Source organism: Mastomys coucha, unplaced genomic scaffold, assembly GCF_008632895.1.
Source record: "Mastomys coucha isolate ucsf_1 unplaced genomic scaffold, UCSF_Mcou_1 pScaffold21, whole genome shotgun sequence".
NCBI lineage: Eukaryota > Metazoa > Chordata > Mammalia > Rodentia > Muridae > Mastomys > Mastomys coucha.
This window is the reverse complement of record NW_022196904.1, coordinates 119,544,267-119,566,700: the sequence shown is the minus strand read 5'-3', so window position 1 is coordinate 119,566,700 and position 22,434 is coordinate 119,544,267. Positions and strand designations below refer to the sequence as shown.

The following is a 22,434-nucleotide window of genomic DNA, read 5'->3' as shown; positions in this document are numbered from 1 at the left end:
TGTAGTCTAGTCCTGGGGCCAGTCACAGAAGCTGGGGCAGTGAGGAACTGAAAATTGATGGGTGATGGAGGCTTGATACCTGAACCACAGTCTTCAGGAAGAGGGAGTGATTACTAACATGCTGGATCTGCTAAGATCCTGTCTGGGCTGAAGTCACCCTGGTGGTGGATATATGGAGCAAACCAGTGTTCAAGAGTGAGGAGCCTCAGGGCAGAACCCAGAAGGCTTGATGGATTTTACCTGCATTTTTCATTTCTGTGTATCTGTCATTTTGTTCCTCTGATTCTTATTGCTGCTTTCTTTTGTAATACATGACTTGTTTCCTGTATGACATTTAAAATCCTTTTAAGATTTTTTAAATTTAAGTTGAGACATAAAAATGTCTATAAAAGTGCCTAATCTAGAACTTATCCTATGAATTTTACTTTATTGGGTCTACTTCAGATCTATACTAATTTTATTCCTTACAGATAAAGAAGTGTCATTTCTGCAGTTCTAGTTTCTTTTGTCTAGTCCCTTTTTGTGCCATTCTGTTACTGTTAACACAAGTTTCATGTATGTTTGTTACAAATCAGTTATATTTTCTACAATTTAAATATAATTTATAATTATAATTAATTTTATATAATTGTTTATAATTATATTTTGTGTAAAATAAAAATATAATTATATTTTATACAATTAATTTGGGGGGGTCAAATTAATTTGTAATTAGGGTTTCTCTGTATAGCTCTGGCTGTCCTAGAACTCACTCTGTAGACCAGGCTGGCCTCGAACTAAGAAATCCACCTGTCTCTGCCTCCCAAGTGCTGGGATTAATGGCAGGCGCCACCACTGCCTGGCCAGTAAATTCATTTTTTAAAAAGTAGCTATTTATACTTCATTTTATTAACCTTATTTGCTTCTCCTGGGTTTTATTTGTTCCTGTGGATTTAATATAGTGGTTCCCAACTTTCCTAATGCTGTGGCCCATTAAAACAGTTCCTCATGTTGTGGTTACTTCTGACCATAAAATTTTTTTCGTTGCTACTTTGTAACTGTAATTTTGCTACTGTTACAGGTTATAATGCAAATATATGTGTTTTTCCATATTCTTAGGTGACTCCTGTGAAAAGGTTGTTTGGTCCCTAAGGGGGTTGTGACCCACAGTTGAGACCCCCCCTTTTTTTTTTAGGGGGTTGGTTTCCGAGACAAGGTTCCTCTGTATATCTCTGGCTGTCCTGAAACTTACTCTGTAGACCAGGCTGGCCTCGAACTCAGAAATCCGTCTGCCTCTGCCTCCCAAGTGCTGGGATTAAAGGTGTGTGCCACCACCAGCTGGCAGAACCACTGATTTAAGACATCTTAAGACTGGTGTCACTTCTTTTTTTTTTTTTGATATTTTATTTAACATAATCCTGAGGATGGATGGTATCAGCAAAATATAAACTATGGTGAGCAGCACAACTTACTTAACCACAGAGCCTGGTGTCACTTCTTAACTCTACTATAATTTTACCCCTTTCCTGTTTCATTACAGCCTTATTGTTACCAAAATGAAACTGATAACGCTGGCTCATCAGCAGTCCCTTCTTCATTCTTGTCATTACCAGTATTTTCTGGTTTATTTTCAAAGGTTTATTTTGTACATTAAATTGTATGCATGTGAGGAGGAGTATGTATGTGTAATTTCAAGTGCCTGCAGAGGACAGAGGTGTTGCTAGGAACTGAACTTCATTCCTTTGCAAGAGCAACAAGATTTTATTTATTGTATATATATTAGTACACTGTAGCTGTCTTCAGACACACCAGAAGAGGGCATCGGATCCCATTACGGATGGTTGTGAGCCACCATGTGGTTGCTGGGATTTGAACTCAAGACCTCTGGAAGAGCAGTCGGTGCTCTTAACTGCTGAGCCATCTCTCCAGCCCAGCAACAAGTATTCTTAACAACTGTCATTTTTCCAGCCCTGGGCTTAAGATTAGCTTGTTTTTGTGTGAATGGGAGTATTTTTTGTTTTTTGTTTTTTGTGTTTTGTTTTTTGTTTTTTAAATGTGTGTAGGTATTTTGCCTATACATACCTACATAGATGTGTGCAGTGCCTACAGAAGTCAAAAGAGGTCATTGCATCTTCTGGAACTGGAGTTCAAACAGTATGATACTCTATAAGGGTACTGGGAATCAAGCATAGGCCCTCTGGAAGACCCAGTGCTCCTGACTGCCGAGTCATTTCTCCAGCTCCCAGGACAGTTTTTCTTCATTCAACTGTAGATGCATAACTATAATAATGCACATTGTTCTTTTATTTTTTTATTAAAAATTTTGATCCAGAGTCTCATTAGATAGCTATATAATATTATATAATATAATATTATAATATAATATAATATATATTATATTATAATATTATATAAAATATATTATATATAAATTATATATATTATTAAATATAATATTATAATATTATTATATAATATAATATTATATAGCTATCTAATGAGCTGAACGTGCTATATAGACTAACTAGACTGTCCTTGAACTTACTGAGATTTACCTCCCCTTGTCTCAGTGCTAGGATTAAAGGTGTGCACCATCACATTGCACTTTTTGTTTGTTTTTATTTATTTATTATCTTTTAAAAGGTTTTAAAAAATGAACACGTGATTTTTTTAGAGCAGTTTTAGGTTAAAGACTTTCTTTAAATGTTAAAAATTCTTGTGGTTTTAAGACAAACTATATTTTGAAGTTAAATCTCTGACTTTAAAAGGAACATCTGAATTTTGAATTTTTACTTTACAGTTACGACATTTTAAAAACGGCAGCTCTGAAGCCTTCAGAGCTGTTGAGCTGACAGTGTTGTGACCCCTGTGCACACCCAGGGCTCTCCTTCAGCACCATCAGTTCTACAAGTCTTGTTTCTCTTGCCACCATTTACAAACTGCAGTATCTGTAAAGAAGCTCTGGTCTTTTAAGTCTTGTAAATGTGGTTTTGCTGTTGATTTGTGACGTAATCTTGTGTGAATTTGAAATTAGTAGTGATTGGCATTAGAGGCTGGTTTGCTTTCACCAAAAGATCATTTTAAAACTTAACTTGTTGACCTTCATGTGACAGGCCAGAGTGTAAGTAGACCTCCACTTCTGGGAATACTTACTTAAGGGAAGATTATTTATAGTCAAGTACTCATGATTGGGCAGCCAGTGTGCAGAAGGGGAAGAGAGACCCCCTTGGTTTCTTTCTGACCATCAGACAGGAAAGAATCTGGTGGAGTGTTGGTTTGCTGTCTTACTCGAGCCACCAGACCTGAAACACCTTTGGTGTTCCCTTTGCCCAGTGTTCTTCCTGTGTGATGTGTAGCATGGAGTATGAAAAGTGCTGTTCATTTTTTGCTAAATATAATTGCTAGGAAGTAAAGTGCAAGTATAAGCAATTTATAATATGTAAATGATCTAAAGCTCTTAATGTTCTCTAACTCAGAAGAGCTTCCATCTCCCTTTTCTCATACTAGTTCCACTCTGTTGTATTTAAAACTTAAAGTTAACCAACGTGTCAAAGATTGAGCATCTGTCAGTTATGCAGAGACAAATCATACATTGTTACATCCTGCTTGTATAGGTACTATACTCTAGTTTATAATTAACCTAATTATGATGGCAGGATCTGAGTGTTTTGAATTTGGGGAAGATAGAGGGGATTGAACCTAGAGTCTCATGCTACGTATGTACTCTACCTTTGAAGTTTCCCATGACCTCTAAACAAAAAAATTAAAACCTAAGTTAACTTCAATACAGTGGAAGTCTTAGTTAATTTAATAATAATAAAAAATGCTTTTTATGAGCACTTTCAAAGTCAGGACTCAATGGTATAGTGTAGCCCATCATAAACTATAAGAATTTGCTACTGATAAATAGTTAAATTGCCAAAGACTTTTTATTTCTAACATTTAAGAAATGAATTAACATTTACTTAAATTCATTGTTGCAAAGGTACTCTTGAATTTCCAGCATAATGTTATTAATACTTTTGGGTGAGATACAAGGAAAGGGAGTTCAAGCTAGTTCAGGGAACATTTGTTCTTACAATTTCTGTTGCTTAAAATTTCCTAAACATTGTCTTAGATCATAAGTCAGCATCATGTATAGCATTAGAGATAAGCTCTTCATAATTATATGTAGCTGAACTTTTCTTACATATAATAGAGAATTAAAGAATTTATTCAAAGAACCACAGATGGTTAGTGCAAGGCAACATGTAGGAAAGATAGTATTTTTTATGTAAAACCATGGGGCTGCTATGTTGGAGGGTTGAAGTTGGCTTAAATAATTAATATAGAATAACCAACATCAATGAATGAAGTATTGAACTAAACAAATTTTCCAAATAATTGAAGCATTCTATATTCTCTGAAAATTTAAAATGACTGTCCTCCCATAGTGTATTCTGTTCTTGTCTGTTCTCAAACAGAATGCTTAGCAGGACCTGCCTGTTGATAGTGACTTTCATGTCTTTAGGAGTATTATTTTGCCCTTGATATAGTTCAGTATCCCAGTGCTCCCATTATTTTTAACCCACAAAGTTACTGCTCTGTGTCACCTCTCATCCTCTTTCTTGCTTTCTATTCTTGTATTAGTTGATCAAGTATTCAAATTTGTCTCCTTTTTAATTTTTTGATATTTGTTAAAAACACGTATTGTGTATCTCCTAGTAAAGTACTGTTTCAAAGGCATTAATACAGTTAACAACTCAGTGAAAAATCAGATAAAGATCCCTTGCTTTTGTGAAGCTTCCTTTGGTGGAATAAGACTGGGATGGTCAGAGATAGTCATTAAACATGCATAAGGAAGTGGTAGTTTGCAGGTTAGCAGGGTGTATTTTAGAAAGGGCCGATAAAAACATGGTTTAGAGATACTGGTCATTAGCTGGAAAACCAGGCCACCAAATTTGTTGTTAGTAATTTAGAAAGTGGAAAAAGATGCTTGAGATGTTTTGGCAGATAAAGCCATTTAAAATATTTACTCTGTTTTAAATTATGTAGCTGTGCCTTTGTGTGGGTATGCGAGCACAGGGTAGCTGAGGCCAGAGGTTTCAGACACCATGGAGCTGGAGTTACTGGCAGCTGTGAGCCATCTAAAGTGAGACTCTGATCTCAGGTCTTGCAAATACAGTATGTGCTCCAAACCAAGGAACCATCTCTCTAGCCCCCAGACATATTTTGTTTCTTCATGTTAACTGTCACATTGTTTTCTTCAGGGGTTTGTTTGGTCTTTGGTTGAGTTTCTGAAGTTCTGGAGCAGTGCTATGCCTGAGTACTAGTTAGGGTGAACTTACTAAGTACAAGCATAGTAACTATTGCAAGTAACCTGTGCACACTTCTGTTATTTCTGAGGGTGAGGAATGGCAAAGTGAAAGATGTGAAGTGACTTATTTGATATGGGATGGTAGGTCTTCTGTTACATTTATTGCATTTACTCATTTATGAGAGAGATTGATGGATTGTAGAGCATGTGCTTCATGCTTACGTGGAGTTCAGAGAACAGCTTTTGGAAGTCAGCTCTAGTTTCTTAGATTTGCTTATTTTATTTTATGTGTGTGCCAGCCTGCGTGTATGTGTATGCACCATTGGTCAGAAGAGAGCATCAGATCTCCTGATATTGGAGTTATGCTTGGTTGTAAGCCACCCTGTGGGTATTGGCAGTTGAACCCAAGACCCCTGTAAGAACAACCAGTGCTCTTAACTTTTCCAGCCCCTGATGCTAATTTATGATGAACCGTATTGTCTGAGAGCAAATGTGTCCAGTGATAAATTGTTTGGGTTGCTGATACAAGGTGATAACAGTTTAATTCCATCTGTTAGGGTCAGAATTTTGATGGGCTGAGGAGAACCAAGGGTGAGGTATAAACTGATCAAGTTTCTGCCTTAAACCGTAGCCTCCATTTGTTCCCTGTGTGGCTCTAAGAGAGTTCCCAATCCTTCAGCTGTTTTTGCTGTTAAGTTTTCTATTTGTGCAGCATGAGGGAATACAACTCTTTATTGTGAGGAAGTAAAGTAAGATCATCTTTGTAAGGGTGTCTGATCCTAGGATGTGGATTGGTGATGATGTACATTGGTACTATAAGGAGTCATCAGGGTGTCACAAATATCAAGACCACTGACTTTTCCTGAGGGGTTTTCAGTCTGGCAGCCACTGAGTTTTCTCCACAGCTGTTTCTTACAGTCTCCTCTTCTGCTTACTCATTTGACCAGAGCTCACTGGCTTTCTCAGGAAGGCCAGGAGCAAATAAATGAAACTCCTTCTCCATTCAGTCAGCATTGGCAAATAAAATTATTTTCTTGTTGCTTTGTGTTTCCATATATATTAGCATATTCGTTTGACTTGAAGTTCATATGTTTTATTTGATTACTCTTTTTTTTTTTTTCTTTTCAGTGTTGAGAGTTGAACCCAGGGCCTCATGTACTTTAGCTGGGCTAAACTCCCAGCCCTAGTTTTGAACTTTAGTATTAATTTTTTCCAAAAGAGGAAAAATAAAATTAATCAACATGTAAGAAATTTTTATGCTATTTTGACTCATCTTGTTACACCATAGGAAATGTGAAGAGTACTACTAGTGAGCTTTGTATGTTTTTTTTTCTTCCCTTAGAATGGAAGAGGAAGGAAGAATAGGTCTCTCTAGGTTTCATCTGATGGTAGAACTTGCTTAGACTTGGGCTAGTTCTTTTGATAAATTAGCTATATTGGGTCAATCAGTCATATACTTTTGCTTGTTATTCCAATTTAGAAAAATGTTTTCACAGAGCCGGAAGAAAGGCACAGCACCCAGCAGTGTTCCTGTAACACAGAGGCCAGGGAGGTTTGTCTAGTGAGCGAGTTTCAGAACTGACAGTTTTTAAGAAACAGCTGGAGAGAAATTTAGTTGTTGCCAAATTGTAAATGTCTCAGGAAGAAAAAGGAAAATTTGAATGACGTCTAGAGCTCTTGATAGTTGTCTTCCTATAATAAGTAAAAGCTGCTTTTAATTTTCTGACTGTTGAGAAATTTACCTACAGCGAGTTATAGACATTTTAGTGAGTGTAAAGCTCACGTGACAGGAGTGATCTTGCTGTAAGTGCCGTTTGTCTTCCGGCTTTTTGTATAGGTCAGCTTTCCTCAACCAGTCTGAAGAGCTTGTCAAGTGAGCAGTACTTCCTGCTGGTAGCTGATTTAAACAAGGGAGGATTTTGTTTCTGCTGCAGTAATTTGGTATGCCAAATAATTTTAGGTAACTGCTTGCATGATTTAAGAGTTGGTTTTCTTCTAGTTGATAATTATAAAAGTAAAGAATAATACTTATCCAGAGAATAATTCTGCCTTGAAGTATGTCTAAAAATCTATATTTGTGTTGGTTTATAAATATTGGTGCATCTATTTCTGGGCTCTTATATGACAGTCATTCTGAAATAGCTCAAAAAATTTACATTTAGAGTATTTCCCATATTTCCCCTGGGTTATACAGGAATGTAATTCTTTTATTCACCAAATTATATGAACATTTTAATTTCTTGTGTGCTTCTGTCACTATGGTAGAAAGATACCTCAATGAATAAAGGAGTCTTGCACATTTTAGCTAAGAAATAAAAACAAAAATGAACTTTAAAATAGTGTTGCAGTAAATGCTGATGCACACGTGTTGTTGCCATATGCTTCTTTCGAGTCCTTTACATAAATGTGGTAAATGTATTTCTTGTGGTTTTTTTGTTTTTGTTTTTTGTTTTTTGTTTTTTTCAAGACAGGGTTTCTCTGTGTAGCCCTGGCTGTCCTGGAACTCACTCTGTAGATCAGGCTGGCCTTGAACTCAGAAATCCACTTGCCTCTGCCTCCCAAGTGCTGGGACTAAAGGCGTGCAACACCACTGCCTGGCATTGTTTTTTTTTTTTTGTTTTTTAAGACAGGATTTTTCTATATAGCCCTTGCTGTCCTGGAACTTGCTCTGTAGACTAGGCTAGTATCAAACTCAGAGATCTGCCTGCCTCTTGTGTTCTGAGTGCTGGGGTTAAGGCATCTGCCACTATGCTGCTTCTGTATCACTAGTTTGAGAAAAGTCTATATTAATTTCCACAGAGACTGGACTAGTTTTTATTCCTACCAGCATAGAAAGACCATTGCAATGAAAGTTTTAAAATGTTGATAAAAGAATCTGAAGAAAGTACTGTGACTCAGAAAGACTTCCTGTGTTCATAGGTTGGAAGAATTAAAATTGTGGCAGTGATAGGATCCCCATCAAAATTCCAACACTACTTTTTCATAGAAATAGGGAAAAAAATCTTCAAATTAATTTGGAGGCATGAAGATTGCCAAAGCAGTCCTGAGACAAAAGAATATTGATGATTTCAAGTTATATTACAGAGGCATAATAACCAAATAGTATGATACTGGCACAAAAATAGGTTAAACTGGGGTTGAAGAGATGGCTCAGCACTTAAGAGCACTGACTGCTCTTCCAGAGGTCCTGAGTTCAATTCCCAGCAACCACGTGGTGACTCACTCGTGTGTGTGTGTGTGTGTGTGTGTGTGTGTGTGTGTGTAAGTAATAGTTAAGCTGATCTGCAGAATAGAATAGAAGGTTGCATACAACCACACAAGCTAAAATAATCTCAGTTTTTATAAAGATGCAAAAATACGTTCTGGAGAAATGACAACTTTGTTAACAAATGAATGATATTAGATTGTTGTCTCTCACCCTTCACAGCAAACAACTCCAAATGGATCAGAGATTATAATGTAAGACCTGTAAAACTACTAGAAAAACAGTTTGAGAAATAGAGAGATGTAGATTAGAAACTATTAGAGAAAACACTCCAAGGTCCCGGCATAGGAAAGGGCTTTCTGAATAGAATCCTATTTGCCTGGGAAATAAGGCCAACAATTGACAAATTGGATCTCATGATAAAAAGCTCTGTACAACAAAGGAAGTAGTTAATTGAGTGAAGAGGTAGCCTATCGAATGGGAGATATTCATTTGACAGAATTAATACCTAGAATATACAAAAAAACTCTATAAACAATATAGAAATAAACAACATAATCAAAACATGGACTAAGGAGCTAAACTGCTAAGGAGCAGTTTGTGAAAAAAGAAATATAGATGGCCAGTAAACATGAAAAATGTTCCAACCTCACTATCCATCAGAGAGATACAAATCAAAGCTATATTGAGATTCATCTTACTCCATTCAGACTGTTAGTCATTAGGAAAATAAATAAAAACAAATGCTAATTTTGATTTGTAGGTTTTGTGATATTTTCTGCTTATCCTCAATTTATATTATTCTGATTTTTGGGGAAGGTATCTTATTTTTCAAGGTTGGCTTGAATTCTGTGTGTGATTGTGCATGTGTGTGTAGAGGCCAGAATTTGATGTGGGGTATCTTCATTCACACTCCACCATATGCTTTGAGATAGAATCTCTTACTGAACCTGTGGTTTTACTGAGTATTTTTGAAGCCTCTCTAGGATAAATTTAGAGAATTTAGAGGAAGAAAATTTCCTTTTAAAGATAACCTAAGTCTTAGCTATGCAGCATGTTGAATTTTATATATGTGAATTCTCCTATAATCACCATTCAGCATAAATGATAGAACATTTGCTGCATGCTAAAAGGTTTGTTTTATTTGATCAGTATACTACCACTCAGAGGTTAACTACAGTAGGGTAATTTTAATTATTTTGCACAGATAGCCAGAATCTTTCAAGAGACATTTTATAGTTACTCTTGGGGTTGTTGGCCCATTTGTGAATCCCAAGTATTATTAATACCAGGGTTCTCTTGAAGGATATCATTGGAGAGAAACCAGAACTCACAAGTTATACTTTAATTTATTTTGGTGTTTTTGCATGGAGATTAGAGAACAACTGGCTGTAGTTAGCTGTTTTCTTTCCTATCAAACTTGGGTTGTAGACTTAATGGTAGCCTAGGTTCCTTTACCGGATGAACAACCTCATTGGCTCCAGAAAAGAACTTGTATTTCTTTTTAAATTTATGTGTATGGTTTTTCTTCTTGCATGTATATGTGTGTATCACATGCATGCCTGACATCTATAGGGGTCACAAGAGGGCATCAGATCTCCTGGAGCTGGAGTTAGAGGTGGTTGTGAGCCATCATATGGGTTCTGGGAATTGAACCCAGGTCCTCTGAAAGAGCAGCAAGTGCTCTTAATTAGTTAGCCATCTTTCCAACTTCCAGTAATCGAGTTAGTTGGCAAGGACCAATGTTTCTTGAAGTTTTTGGAGAATTGGTTCTGTGCAGTGTTGATAGAACTTACATGAAATTTAAAATAAGCACGTTTCTTATGATGAAATTTTATAAATACTGTATTATATGAAAGACAAGATTTTTTTAAACATGGGAGTCCAGAGTCCTTAGACTATCAGGATTCCTTGTAATTGAGGTTAGGCAAAGGTGAGGAAAGGCAGCTGTAGCTGGCAGAATTTATCAATTTACTTAGACCTGGAATCACTGAAGTGGATCTGGTGTCTGGCATTCATGGGGCACCCCAGGTTGGGACAGTGGTTTGACTAAAATAGGTTTACAGATTCAAAAGAAAGACAAGCTGGGCTGCTGGCGCATGCTTTTAATCCTGGCACTCAGGAGGCAGAGGCAGGAGGATCTCCATGAGTTTGAGGCCAGCCTGGTCTACAAATCAAGGTCTAGGACAGCCAGGGCTACACAAAGAAACCCTATCTTGAAAAACCAACCAAACCAACCAACCAAACAAACCAGAGGCTCAATGATTTAAGTGACTCAGATGAGCATATGGATATAAAACCAATGAGATCCCAGTTCCACCGTATTTAATGCATTACAATGCAAAGATTTTCATTGTCATTGTTTGATTCATTGAGGTTTGTTTTGTGCAGAGTTCCGGTCAGAATGTATATATGATTAATCTTTCAACTTATTGTTAACATAAGGATTAGAGAATATCTGTAACATGAATTTAGGGAATCTTTTTTTTATATTTTTCTTATTTTTTAAACTTTTATTAATCTAATTATATTTTATGTACATCATGAGGGTATCAGATCCCTTGGAATTAGAGTTACAGACAGTTTTGAAGCGAGTGCTTTTAACCACTGAGCCATCTCTCCAGACCCACTTCTCTTAATAGAATAAAATAAAATAAACAACCAGTTGTTTTCAGGCCTTAGTTTTGACTCACTATTATGTACAGATTTAAAAGTCTCTTTCTCTTGAAAGACTTTTAAAAGACACTACTTGTGTCTTTAGGTTGGTCCTAAAGGCTTAATTTTCTTTTTTTTTGCAGTATAGTGTAAAATTTTGTTCCTTTGTTGAATTAAATTTCTTTTCTTTTCTTTTTTCTTTTTGGTTTTTCGAGACAAGGTTTCTCTGCGTAGCCTTGGCTGTCCTGGAACTCACTCTGTAGACCAGGCCGCCTGCCTCTGCCTCCCAAGTGCTGGGATTAAAGGCGTGCGCCACCACAGCCCGGATTGCATTTTTTTGGGGGGAATTAATATTTCTAAGACTTGTACATTGATGAGAGCCACATTCATAGCATAAAAACTTTATCCTGCCTGGCAACAACCAGCTTAAGATAGCGTGAATATAAATCGTAGGGCATTGGAAAGGAGTCTAAAGTGTGACTCAACCCAATGTAGAATGGTGGCTGATTTAAGACTTCCAAATTCCTAAGAGAACTGAAGAATTTACCTTGAGATTGGTTCAGATTAATCATTATAAAGTTCTAAATAAAGGTTTTATAAGGTTGTCTAAAGTGGAGACAGTAGAAACCGTATATATAATAAGGGAGAGGCCAGGGAGCTGTGAGCAGTAGAGATGCCTTCTTGTTAAGGAGACTCTGGGGAGTTGATCTGAACGTTACAGTACTGGAGCTGCACTTGGATGGAGACCGCTTACTGCTGTTCTTTGTTTTGGAAAAATACTGCTTTTTAAAATTCATTTGGCTTTTTTGAGACAGGGTGTCACTATGTAGATCTTGCTGTCTTGAAACTCTTTCTGTGACCAGGCTGGCCTCAAGCTAGCCTGCTTTTCAAGAGTTGGGGTTAAAGGCATGCACTATTATGCGTGGTTCCAAAAAAAAGTTTTTAATGCGGTTTATCTTTATAAAAATTGCATTTTAATGTTTAGTATGTTCTTTAAAACACCAGAATTTAACTGTGGTTCCGTATTAAATAGCATTTCAAGAACATTAAAGGGTTTATCTGTTGAAAAATATTAGTACAAAGATAAAATAGTTGATAACAATTTGACTGTATTTCTGACAAAATTAGAAGTGTGTACTTCTCTGTTCTTTCTTTTCCTCATTCAAAACAAGTAACAAGTCTCAGTACAAGAAGGAATTTTCTAAATGTAACATACTTTGGAGGACAATTTGCACTTGGAATACTATTTAGGAAATCAGTACAAGCGTTACTTGCCTCTCTGGAACTGTTAGAAGGTGATGTGAGACAGGCTGCTGGTGATGGATAAGGTAGTGGGTACCATGGTTAGAAATCAGAATGCCTCTTCCCAAGCAAGGTGAACCAACTGCTAGGAAAAACAAATGTTGTTGTAAACATTTTCTTCCTTCTTCCTTCTTTCCTTCCTTCCTTCCTTCCTCCCTTCCTTCCTTTCTTCCTTTTTTTGTTTAGAAGTTTAAAGGATTTTTAAATTGGAAATGGTACATTGTGTGTTGAATTTTGAATATAGACCATAATTGTTGATGTTATTTTATTGGGAGTTTCTGCTTCTCTTTCCCATTTAGTTCTCAAATAAAAGACATAGAAACCTGGTGTTTTATTTACAAGCTGCTTGCACTGTGCTGAGCAGATTCTGAACTGTAATTTGCCACCCGAGTCTTGTTCTGTTTCATGTGTGCCCTCAGTGCAAGCCTCTTTTGGACATGTGCTCATGGTCCATCCTGCCTCTTGGTGACCTCCTCTTCCTTTTCTCTTCTTCCTCTTGTGGTTCTTTCCAACTTGAAAACCCCCTACTACGGTCTTGCCTTCCTCTCTCTCCTGCTCAGTCACAGGCCTAGCCTTTTATTAATCAATCAGAGGCTGGGGAATGGGGAATATTCTTTGTAGCACATTGGTTTATACAGTGCCCCAAGATCAGGTTGCAGCGTGGACAGGGTCACAGAGCTCAGCTTCTGAATATACAGCCCACAGACTAATACCAGCAGATACTCTTTGATTGTTATCTCTTAAAATTCAAGATGAGGGACTGGAACTATGACTTAGTGGTTAAGAGAGTGTACTACTTTTCCAGAGACCCTATATTTGGTTCTCAGCACCCATGAGGAGTTGTTCACAACTTTTTGTAATTCCAGCTCCAGGGGAGACACATGCATATGTGCATGCAACTAATTACAAAATACACATTTTTAAATTTAAGATAGTTGACAGTTAAAATTTTATACATATAAGTGAATTAAATTTATTATTTACTTAAAATTTACATGCCTGTGATTGAAAAGCTAAATTTCCAGTTAAGTTTTGCCTGACTTCAATTATGTTAAGATTCTTTTCACAAAGAATCTTTAAAATGGATAGGTAGATAAAGAATATAGATTGATAAGGAAGATATTTTGCATCCTATTGTTTCTGGAGTGATGAAGTATATTTCTATAATGAGTAAGGGACATTATACAACATGGTAAAAATGTTTATTTTCTCAACAGAACTGAATATTTTGAGTAAGATCTTATAAACAGTTAACTAGCATGAGTATACCCATGTTAGAAATGGCATTGAGGGGCTGGAGAGATGGCTCAGCGGTCAAGAGCACTGACTGCTCTTCTGAAGGTCCTGAGTTCAAATCCCAGCAGCCACATGGTGTATCACAACCATCCATAATGAGATCTGACACCCTTTTTTGGTGCATCTGAAGACAGCGACAGTGTACTTTCATATAGCAAATACATATTAAAAAAAAAAGAAATGGCATTGAGGTATTAATATGAGTTACTTACTGTGGGTGGCCATAATAATTTATTTTAAAGGACTTAAAATATTTAGTAGCTTTAATTTCGCAACAAAACTGAACAGTCATTTTCTTACCTTGACCAGTTGTTATGATGCTATTTGCTGAAAGGAATCTGTTTCTGTAGTCAGTCTTAGTGAATATGCAAAGGTCATTTTGCCAATTAGTTTTCTAGGTATCAGCATTTGTATTGAGAACATAACCTGTATATTTTTTTTTAGGGCTTCTCAGAGTAAATGACTGACTGAAGTGGAATAGAGCAACAGGTTTTCCCTTCATACTGATGGAAAGGAAGCATTTCTGGAATTTTTTAAAAAAATATTATTTATTTAATAATATATGTATATATTTTTTAACATATATGAGTATACTATAGCTGTCTTCAGACACACCAGAAGATGGCATTGGATCCCATTATAGATAGTTATGAGCCACCATGCGGTTGCTGGGAATTGAACTCAGGACCTCTGGAAGAGAAGTCAGTGCTCTTACCTGCTGAGCCATCTTTTCAGCCCCCCATTTCTGGAATTTTTATCATGTCATAGGAATAGTGTACATGTGTGCTGTGATTTGTTAACTCTGTTTTTGCTACTTCAAGGTTGAAAACTTAAATAGTTCATATTTTGGCAGTTCAAACAGGATAAGGATTTCAAATTTATTTTGAAAACTTGTTATCACTAATGTTAACAGATATAAGTGCTAAGGTGTGTGTATGCATGTGTGTGTGCGTGCGTGAATTATTGAACTCAAGAAGACATAAGTTTCCTTAGTATTTTCATAGTTCTCATTTGTTATTTAAAGAGATTGCTATCTTTCTTGATTAATCCGTCAGTTGCTATTAAGCCTGGGCTGGGCTGCTTACAGATACAAAGGCATGCATGTAATGTAGGTGACATAAATATATAGTAGTAAAACATAGAAACCTTAAAATAGCAAAGAGAATACAAATTTATTATTCCCACTTTTCTCCACTATTAAAATGATTTAGTGCTCAACTGGCACTTTCTGTTATGGGGAGGAAGAAAATTGATTCTTAGGTTGAGCTATTACAAAAGAGTATACAATTTGCATTTTTATAAAATTGTGTCATATCAGCATTATGAAAACAGCATTTTGGTATACTTTATACTTTCAGAAAAGGTTTACCAATAGAATTGTGTTTGATATTAAAGAAAATTTTCACAGTATCAATATTTTAATGTATCTTATAGTCTAGAGCCTAGTTGTTACTAGTAGCTTTGATATGCCCCGTGTTATTTTAGGAGTACATTTGAATAGTTTGGGGAGGATTTAGCTGATATTTTTTAAAAATTGTATTAAGGGAAGTTTCTTGTAGAAAATCTAAACATTCACTGAGTGGAGCTCATCATATATGAAGGAATCCTCTGTCTTTATCTCTTACCCTCATTAGTTTAATATGAATAGTTTTGTTTTATGCAACTTGTGTTACTTACCTTGACACCTTTCCTCAGTGATGTGGAAGGAAATCTCACACATTATATAAGCTTACTGATAATTTCATTCTCTTCCTTTCCTAGTTATGGAGCTCAGACCCAAGACCTCTTGCAGGGTGGGCAAGCACTCTTTATCATTGAGCTATACCCCTAGTTCTTCAATGTGTATTTCAGAGAGAATAGAAATTTGTATTTTCTGTGTGTACAAACTAGCTTTGTTGTAGAGAAAGTCAGGAGTTCTTGGAAACAGTCTGGTCACTGAAGCTTATTGTAGTTAATATACATTTAGAAAGATGATTTATTTTACTTGGACATTTGATTATCATAGTGAATCTCAAAGGGTTTAGAATGTTGATTCTATAAATATATCTGTCACGTGAATCTCCTGCCATGTGTATATATGAGACATCTGAACATTTACATTGTCAATAGTTCCTGTTCCTCCCTCTAGAATTGTTAGCGTACTGAGAGACAAACAACGTGGCATAGTAACATTTAGTGCTGTTATCCTATATGAGTCATTAATCAAAGAGAAGCAAAGTAGAGTAATAGGGGAGTAGGAGAAAGAGTAACAGAACAATAAAGAAAGAGGGAATGTGGGATGGAGAGAGCTGATAGAGTAAGTGTGGCAGCAGAAATACACAGTGCAGGGATACCATACTCCTCCTTTCACTCCCCACTGTGTCTTGAGTTGTGTATTTCTACCTGTTTTTGGCATTAACTAAACCTTGCTTTACAATTATGATTTGAAAGATTGTTGATTCCTCTATTACTGGGCATTTTTGTTGTTGTTTTATGTTCAGAGATTGTGAGATAAAATTTAAAAGCTGAACTATTTTAGGACTAATTGTGCTATATTTGTTTTTACACAAATATTTAGGGTTTATATAAACTAATTCAAATAGTTAGGTACTGCTTAGGGTCTGAGTTGAACTGTCTGTACTCTGGATGAATTATACATTGTAGAAAATATTAACTTTGTATAGACTTTTGCTTCAGGTGCTGTTACTGAAAAATTGTATAATAACTTTCCTTTGTATGTTTTTCTTACTGCCCCATTCTTACTGGATGAAATGAATCCTATTCAAACTGGACTCTGCAGTTTACAAGATTCCTTTGCAACTCACCATTGGAGGTAAGAGATTGCTCTCAGGTTTCATGTTAGCATTGCCAGTAGAGTAACTCTGCATGGTTCTTTTTTTCAGGTATTTATTTGATTAAAATTAAGGAGTGGTTGTTTTAAAACAGTACATTTTGCAGTAATAATAATGAGTTGAACACAGCCTTTTTTTTTTTTTTTTTGTAGCAGCTATTCACCATTGTAACTAGTCATTGTTGCTTTAGATTTGTTTTCTTTCTTTGTAAGTAGGGAGGATTCAGCCCTAGACTTTATTTCTCTGAACCCTGTGTTGCTTTGTCCCTGCTTAAATCACTTTCATGCATCCAGGCAGTCGTGGCGCATGCCTTTAATCCCAACACTTTGGAGGCAGAGGCAGGCGGATTTCTGAGTTCAAGTCCAGCCTGGACTACAGAGTGAGTTCCAGGACAACCAGGGCTATACAGAGAAACCCTGTCTCGAAACAAAACAAAACAAAACAAAAAACAAAAACAACAACAACAAAAAAAAATCACTATCATGCCTCAGCAGAGCTGGATGGACACAGGCTGTCATCAAGGAGGCTGGACTTGCCTGGCACTGAGCATTTGTTAGAACACAGGCTCTGTTCCTGATGCTTCCTTTGCTTCTCATTTAGTCTTCATCTTGGTTTTCATTTGAAACTCAGAAAGGGATAAACTGGGAGGTTAAAAAATAATGTCACCGGCTGTTCAGAGAACCAGAATCGTGTGAGCTGTGATTGTAGAAAAGCTTGTAGATGATTGTGGAGTGCTGTTGAATATAGAGGGTGGGCTGGGAGCCTTTACAGGATCTAAGATGTATCTTTACTTACTAGCCACATGACACTAGAAATCAAAACTTAGCTCTGAGCCATCTGTTGAAATGAGGCAACATATTTGTGAACAGAATTATATTGTTAAAATCCTGTAACATTTTCTATTCTCCTCTTAAGCCGGACTTAGCCCTACACACTCCAATTTATTTAGTTTTGTTTTGTTTTAACCTTGTCTCTTTCTTTGCTTCTGTTGTTTGTTTCACTTTTATAGCCTCCTTTCTTAGTTCCCAGCTTCTTAAATCATACTCCTTTTCAGGGTTGAACTGTAGCATTATATTTTTCTTTTTTCCTTTTTAAAAAGATTTATTTTATTTATATGAGTACACTGTAGCTGTCTTCAGACACACCAGAAGAGGGCCTCAGATCCCATTACAGATGGTTGTGAGCCACCATGTGGTTTCTGGGAATTGATCTAAGGACCTCTGGAAGAGAAGCCAGTGCTCTTAACTGCTGAGCCATCTCTCCAGCCCCCAGCCTTATATTCTTTCTGAGACCATCTCTGATCACTTTACACATTGGGAGTTGTTCCTTTTTCTGTTCTATGATGTTGTATTCATTTGATTGTTGAAGGTGTTCCTCTTTCTTTCTTTAGTTTTTATTTATTTATTATTATTTTTCAAACTTTTATTGCATTATGATGAGAAAAGTTACATGATTTCAATTTTTCTGAATTTGTTAACATTTAAAAACATATTTTAAGTAAATAGACTTAAATTACATTCTTGTTTCCCTTTTGTACCCCCCACTCCTCCCAGAAATCCCCCTTCAATACCTATAATATCTTTTGTCATATTGAAGGTGTTCTTCTTAATAATGAGTGATGACCTATGACCAGTTTGAATCATCACCAGGGGAAATGGACCAGACCAGAGAAGCTGGTACCAACTAGGTTTGATCACATTTTCTGATCCTTCAGATTTAAGATGGAAGCAAAAAATAACAGTGAAAGGGTGCTGGGCTGAGTTGAGAGAGGGATGTGGATGGCCTGTGGGCAAGTTAATTCCTTTGGACTGCTGCTTTCCAATCTGAAAATGGGAGTAATACAAGGTATTATAATTAAATGAAGTGATTTGTGGTCAGCACTGAGCATAGTACAGGAAACATAGAATTTTAAATAATAAAGTAGAAATAAGAAATCATAGGACTCTTGTAGACAGTATGCATTCTATTATCTGCTGAAGTTGATGAAGTACTTTCTGACCATAGAAGTGAGAAGTATTAGACAGAAAGGCTAAAAAAATTTGTTTGACTGTATAAAGAGACTTAATTTTGTACATGAAAATAAGTGTAGTTAAAGATAATCAGGTTTTAGAGAGATGGATCGCTTGCTGCTCTTATAGAGGACGTGGGTTTGTTTCCTAGCATTGCTTAGTGGCTCACAACTATCTATAACATCAATTCCAGGTAATCCAACACCCTCTTCTGTCATCTTTGGGCAACAGGTGACGTGGAATACACATACATAGATGTACACAAAATACTCTTACACATACAAATGAATACAGTTTTGAAAACTAAGGCAGTGTAGGAAAACTAAAAGGGTCATTTAATATTTTAGAATCAATAAAAATCTTTGCTGTTTTGTATAAAATTATATTAAATGCTATAAATAGTTGATAAAATAAGTACAAGTGATAAATGATAATGCAATTGTGTATTAGTAATATGAGAAATGCACCTTAAAACAGTGAAGTTAGGTAGAGTTGCTTCCATGCATAGGAGTTTAGAAAGGAGGCTGAAGTTGAAGATCCATATCCCTGGTTGGTTAACACTTAGATCATCAATTGTTCTCAGCCTTCTTAATGCTGTGATACTCTACACAGTTCCTCATGTTTTGGTGACCTCAACCATAAAATTATTTCATTGCTACTTCATAACTGTAATTTTTCTGCTTTTATGAATCAAATGTAAATATCTGAATCAAATATGAATCAAAATGTAAATATGCAGGATATCTGATAATGTGAACCCTGTGAAAGGATTATTTGACCATCGAAGGTATCACAACCCCCAGGCTAGGAATTGCTGATTTAGATGATATCGACCATTTGCAAAAATGCTTTTAAATGAATCTCACTAATAAATTTCTCTTAAATGTAAGTTCAGTGAGAAGAGGACCTTGTTTCTCCATGATTATATTTTTAATGTAGTAAGTTGTATGTAGTGGGCATACTTTACTGCTTTAGTAAATGCTTGTTTCGATGGGTTGATGGATGGATGGATGGATGGGTGAATAGATGGAGAGATGACTGAATGAAGTTGGTGTACTGAATGAGGTTAGATGTAGCAGTTTTTTATTCATAATTTGACAGTACTCATCTGACAGCAAATGAAGTTTACTGTTTGAATTTTAATATACTTAGCTCTTTGGTCTTCTCAGCTTGACTGAGCCTACTTGACACCAGAAGCTCTGTCTTTTTACCTTTGGATGTTATTAGTTGTAGAAAGGGCTTGGAGTTTACCTACTGTCGTCCCTACAGTGGACCAACCAATAAAGGTTTTTAAATCCCCGGTCACTACTCTGGTTAAATGCTGGGCTGAGTGTGGAATCTGCAGTCTTTAATGAGAAGTGTAAAGGAAGAGCATCATGATCAAAACTGAATGAAACTTGTTATTTTCTGTTTTCTGTTCTTGGTGATTTGGAGATGTCTTGCATTTTGGCAAAGTTGATTTTTAAGACAAATTTTTATTAGGCTTCTGGTTATACAGGAGGATGATGAAATAATTAAAAATACTACCCTGCCCTCAATTCTCTGGTAGTAAATAACTTGAGGGTTTCTGTTGATAGTCCATTAGCTTGGAATTTGACAGATGCTGCCACCCGAATGCAGCCATCCCCAGATCCCCTTCAGTAGCTTTGAGCTCAGTTGGGAACTGGTTCCATTTCACTACACTGTCTGAGAGGCCAATCTAAGCAAGGCAGGAGAATGCTGGAAGCCTCTACATGCTTAATTTTACTGTTAGCTTCTGTTTTAGCCAGAGATAGATATTTTCCTAATTTTAAGAAACAAGAATAATTCCAGTAGAGACAGTAAAATGTAGGAGACTTGTAGTTCACATAGCCAACTTAAAGCTTCACTTTGTCCATAAGAAGTCACATGAATGAACTAGGTCCCTTTGTTGTAAGTTCTAGCCATTTAACTGCCACATGAATCTAATGAAATTGTCAGGTTATAGTAATTACGTCAGTAATCTAATATGTTGTCACTTGAATGGACCATGTGTGGAAGTCACTTACTTCTCTCTGTGGGATTGACTCTTTTCATTCACGAAGACTAATAGCACTCATTAAGCTTTATGGGGAAAGAGCTTTTATCAGTTTGTCAAGCCAGGCAGTGCATTTCTGTTATATTTCTAATTTTGTTTGATTGTGTGTAGCTGCTGATTGTACACTTACCTGCTAGGTTTAGGGGGCTTCTGCCTTATAGACATTTCTGAGTCTGAGTTACATTTTGTGTGGCACCACTTACAGTTGTCTTCAATTAAATATAGGTAAATTATTTATCAGAGATCAAGAGATTACTGACATTCTATTTAGAGTCAGACATGCCATCCTTGTCATGTTTGGAGAACAGAGGAAGCTACAGCACAAGTTAACACACATTAGATCATGTGTCATCTCTTCAAGTATGTCCTTCTGATCCTTCATTTCAGATTCAAGTCCTCTCTCTCAGGAGTTATAATACTTACTGAGAAGCTAGCATCTGTAACACTCGGAACTGTACTTATCACATTCCTTATATTCTCATAGAATATCTACCCCTCATGACGAAAATGGAGCACAGACAGGTAGGTCCAGACTAGCTACAGGCTGAGAACCACAGCTAACAATATGGGTCAGGAAAAGCAAGGTGGGAAGGAGACAGAATGGATGGTTGTGAGATGCTCACATTCAAGATTCTTACTCGAAGGAAGCTAGTAATCAGAGATGGATTTGCCTGACTTCAGAGCAGGGTTTATGAGCCTACAGTTTGTTGTGAGGTGCTGTGTGGCTGATCACTGTTGGAAGCTTAGCTGCACCTCTAGCTGCTGCCCACTAGATGCCAGTATCACTCTCTTCACCACAATGGTAAGCACAGTTCTGTAGACAAGACTGCCAAAACTCCCGAAGAGGCAAAATTGTTCTTTTGTGAAAATCATTATGAGATGTGTATTATGTGAATTACAAAGAGATAATGTTAATGATCCAATAGTGAAGATAAGATACAGCAGTAGATTGTTTTCAGTTCAATAAAGATATAAAAATTAGGAAAAGTGAAATGAAGTAACTGGAACAAATATAAAAAACTGTCAGACCGATGACAAGATGGCCCTTTTAAATCCAATTATTTATTACATTAAATATAAAGCCTAAATCAAACTTGGCTGCATGGGAAATTTTATTTTTGTATTGTTTCAAACTTTTTTGACTATATATGGCTACTGTATTACACTTAAAATTTTCAGATTTTTGTTTTAGTTAAATTTCAATATCCACATGTGGTCAGTGGTTATGTTGTTATACAGTGTAGGGCTACACACTCCATTTAAAAGTTAGAGATGTAAGACTAGATAAAAGAATAAAAAGCAAGCTCTACACTTAAATATGAAGATATGGATGACTTACAGGTAAAAGGCTCCAGTAAGCTGTTCCCAAGAATATTTACCATAAGAACATTGGATAGGCTGTCTTTAAATCAAACAAAGTAGTCTTTGTTTGATAGAAACTGAAGACAGAAAGATGCTTCATAATGAAAAAATGTCAAGTATATTCTAAAATGCGATCCATTAAAAATAATACCCTCAAAATAAAAATAAAAACCAATGGAAGTGAAGGAGAAGGAGAAATTGTCAAGTCAGTGACACTTAAACATTTTAAGACAGTTTTTTGATACTTTGAGAGAACATTTAGATGAAGTTGGAAATAATCTAGAAGACTTGAACAATGTGGTCACAGTTTTACTTAATTGACGTCTGTCAATACTATACTCTTCAGTGACAAAAAGCCACCTTTGAAGTCAAGCAAGTCATAAACTACAGATAACATGGTTCATTTGTAAAGCATTCCTGCTTTAACTGGCTTCCCAGCTGCT

At 36.2% G+C, this 22,434-nt stretch overlaps 1 protein-coding gene across 4 annotated transcripts in view; it reads left to right on the top strand.

Moving 5' to 3' along the window:
* Window positions 1–22,434, top strand: part of Ate1 (arginyltransferase 1) — a 113,268-nt gene that overhangs the window by 19,022 nt on the left and 71,812 nt on the right. For all 4 annotated transcript variants that reach the window (XM_031388522.1, XM_031388521.1, XM_031388523.1 and 1 more), the window contains exon 8: window positions 16,513–16,545. In XM_031388522.1, coding sequence (XP_031244382.1) covers window positions 16,513–16,545 — 33 coding nt within the window. The remainder of the gene's footprint in view (window positions 1–16,512; window positions 16,546–22,434) is intronic.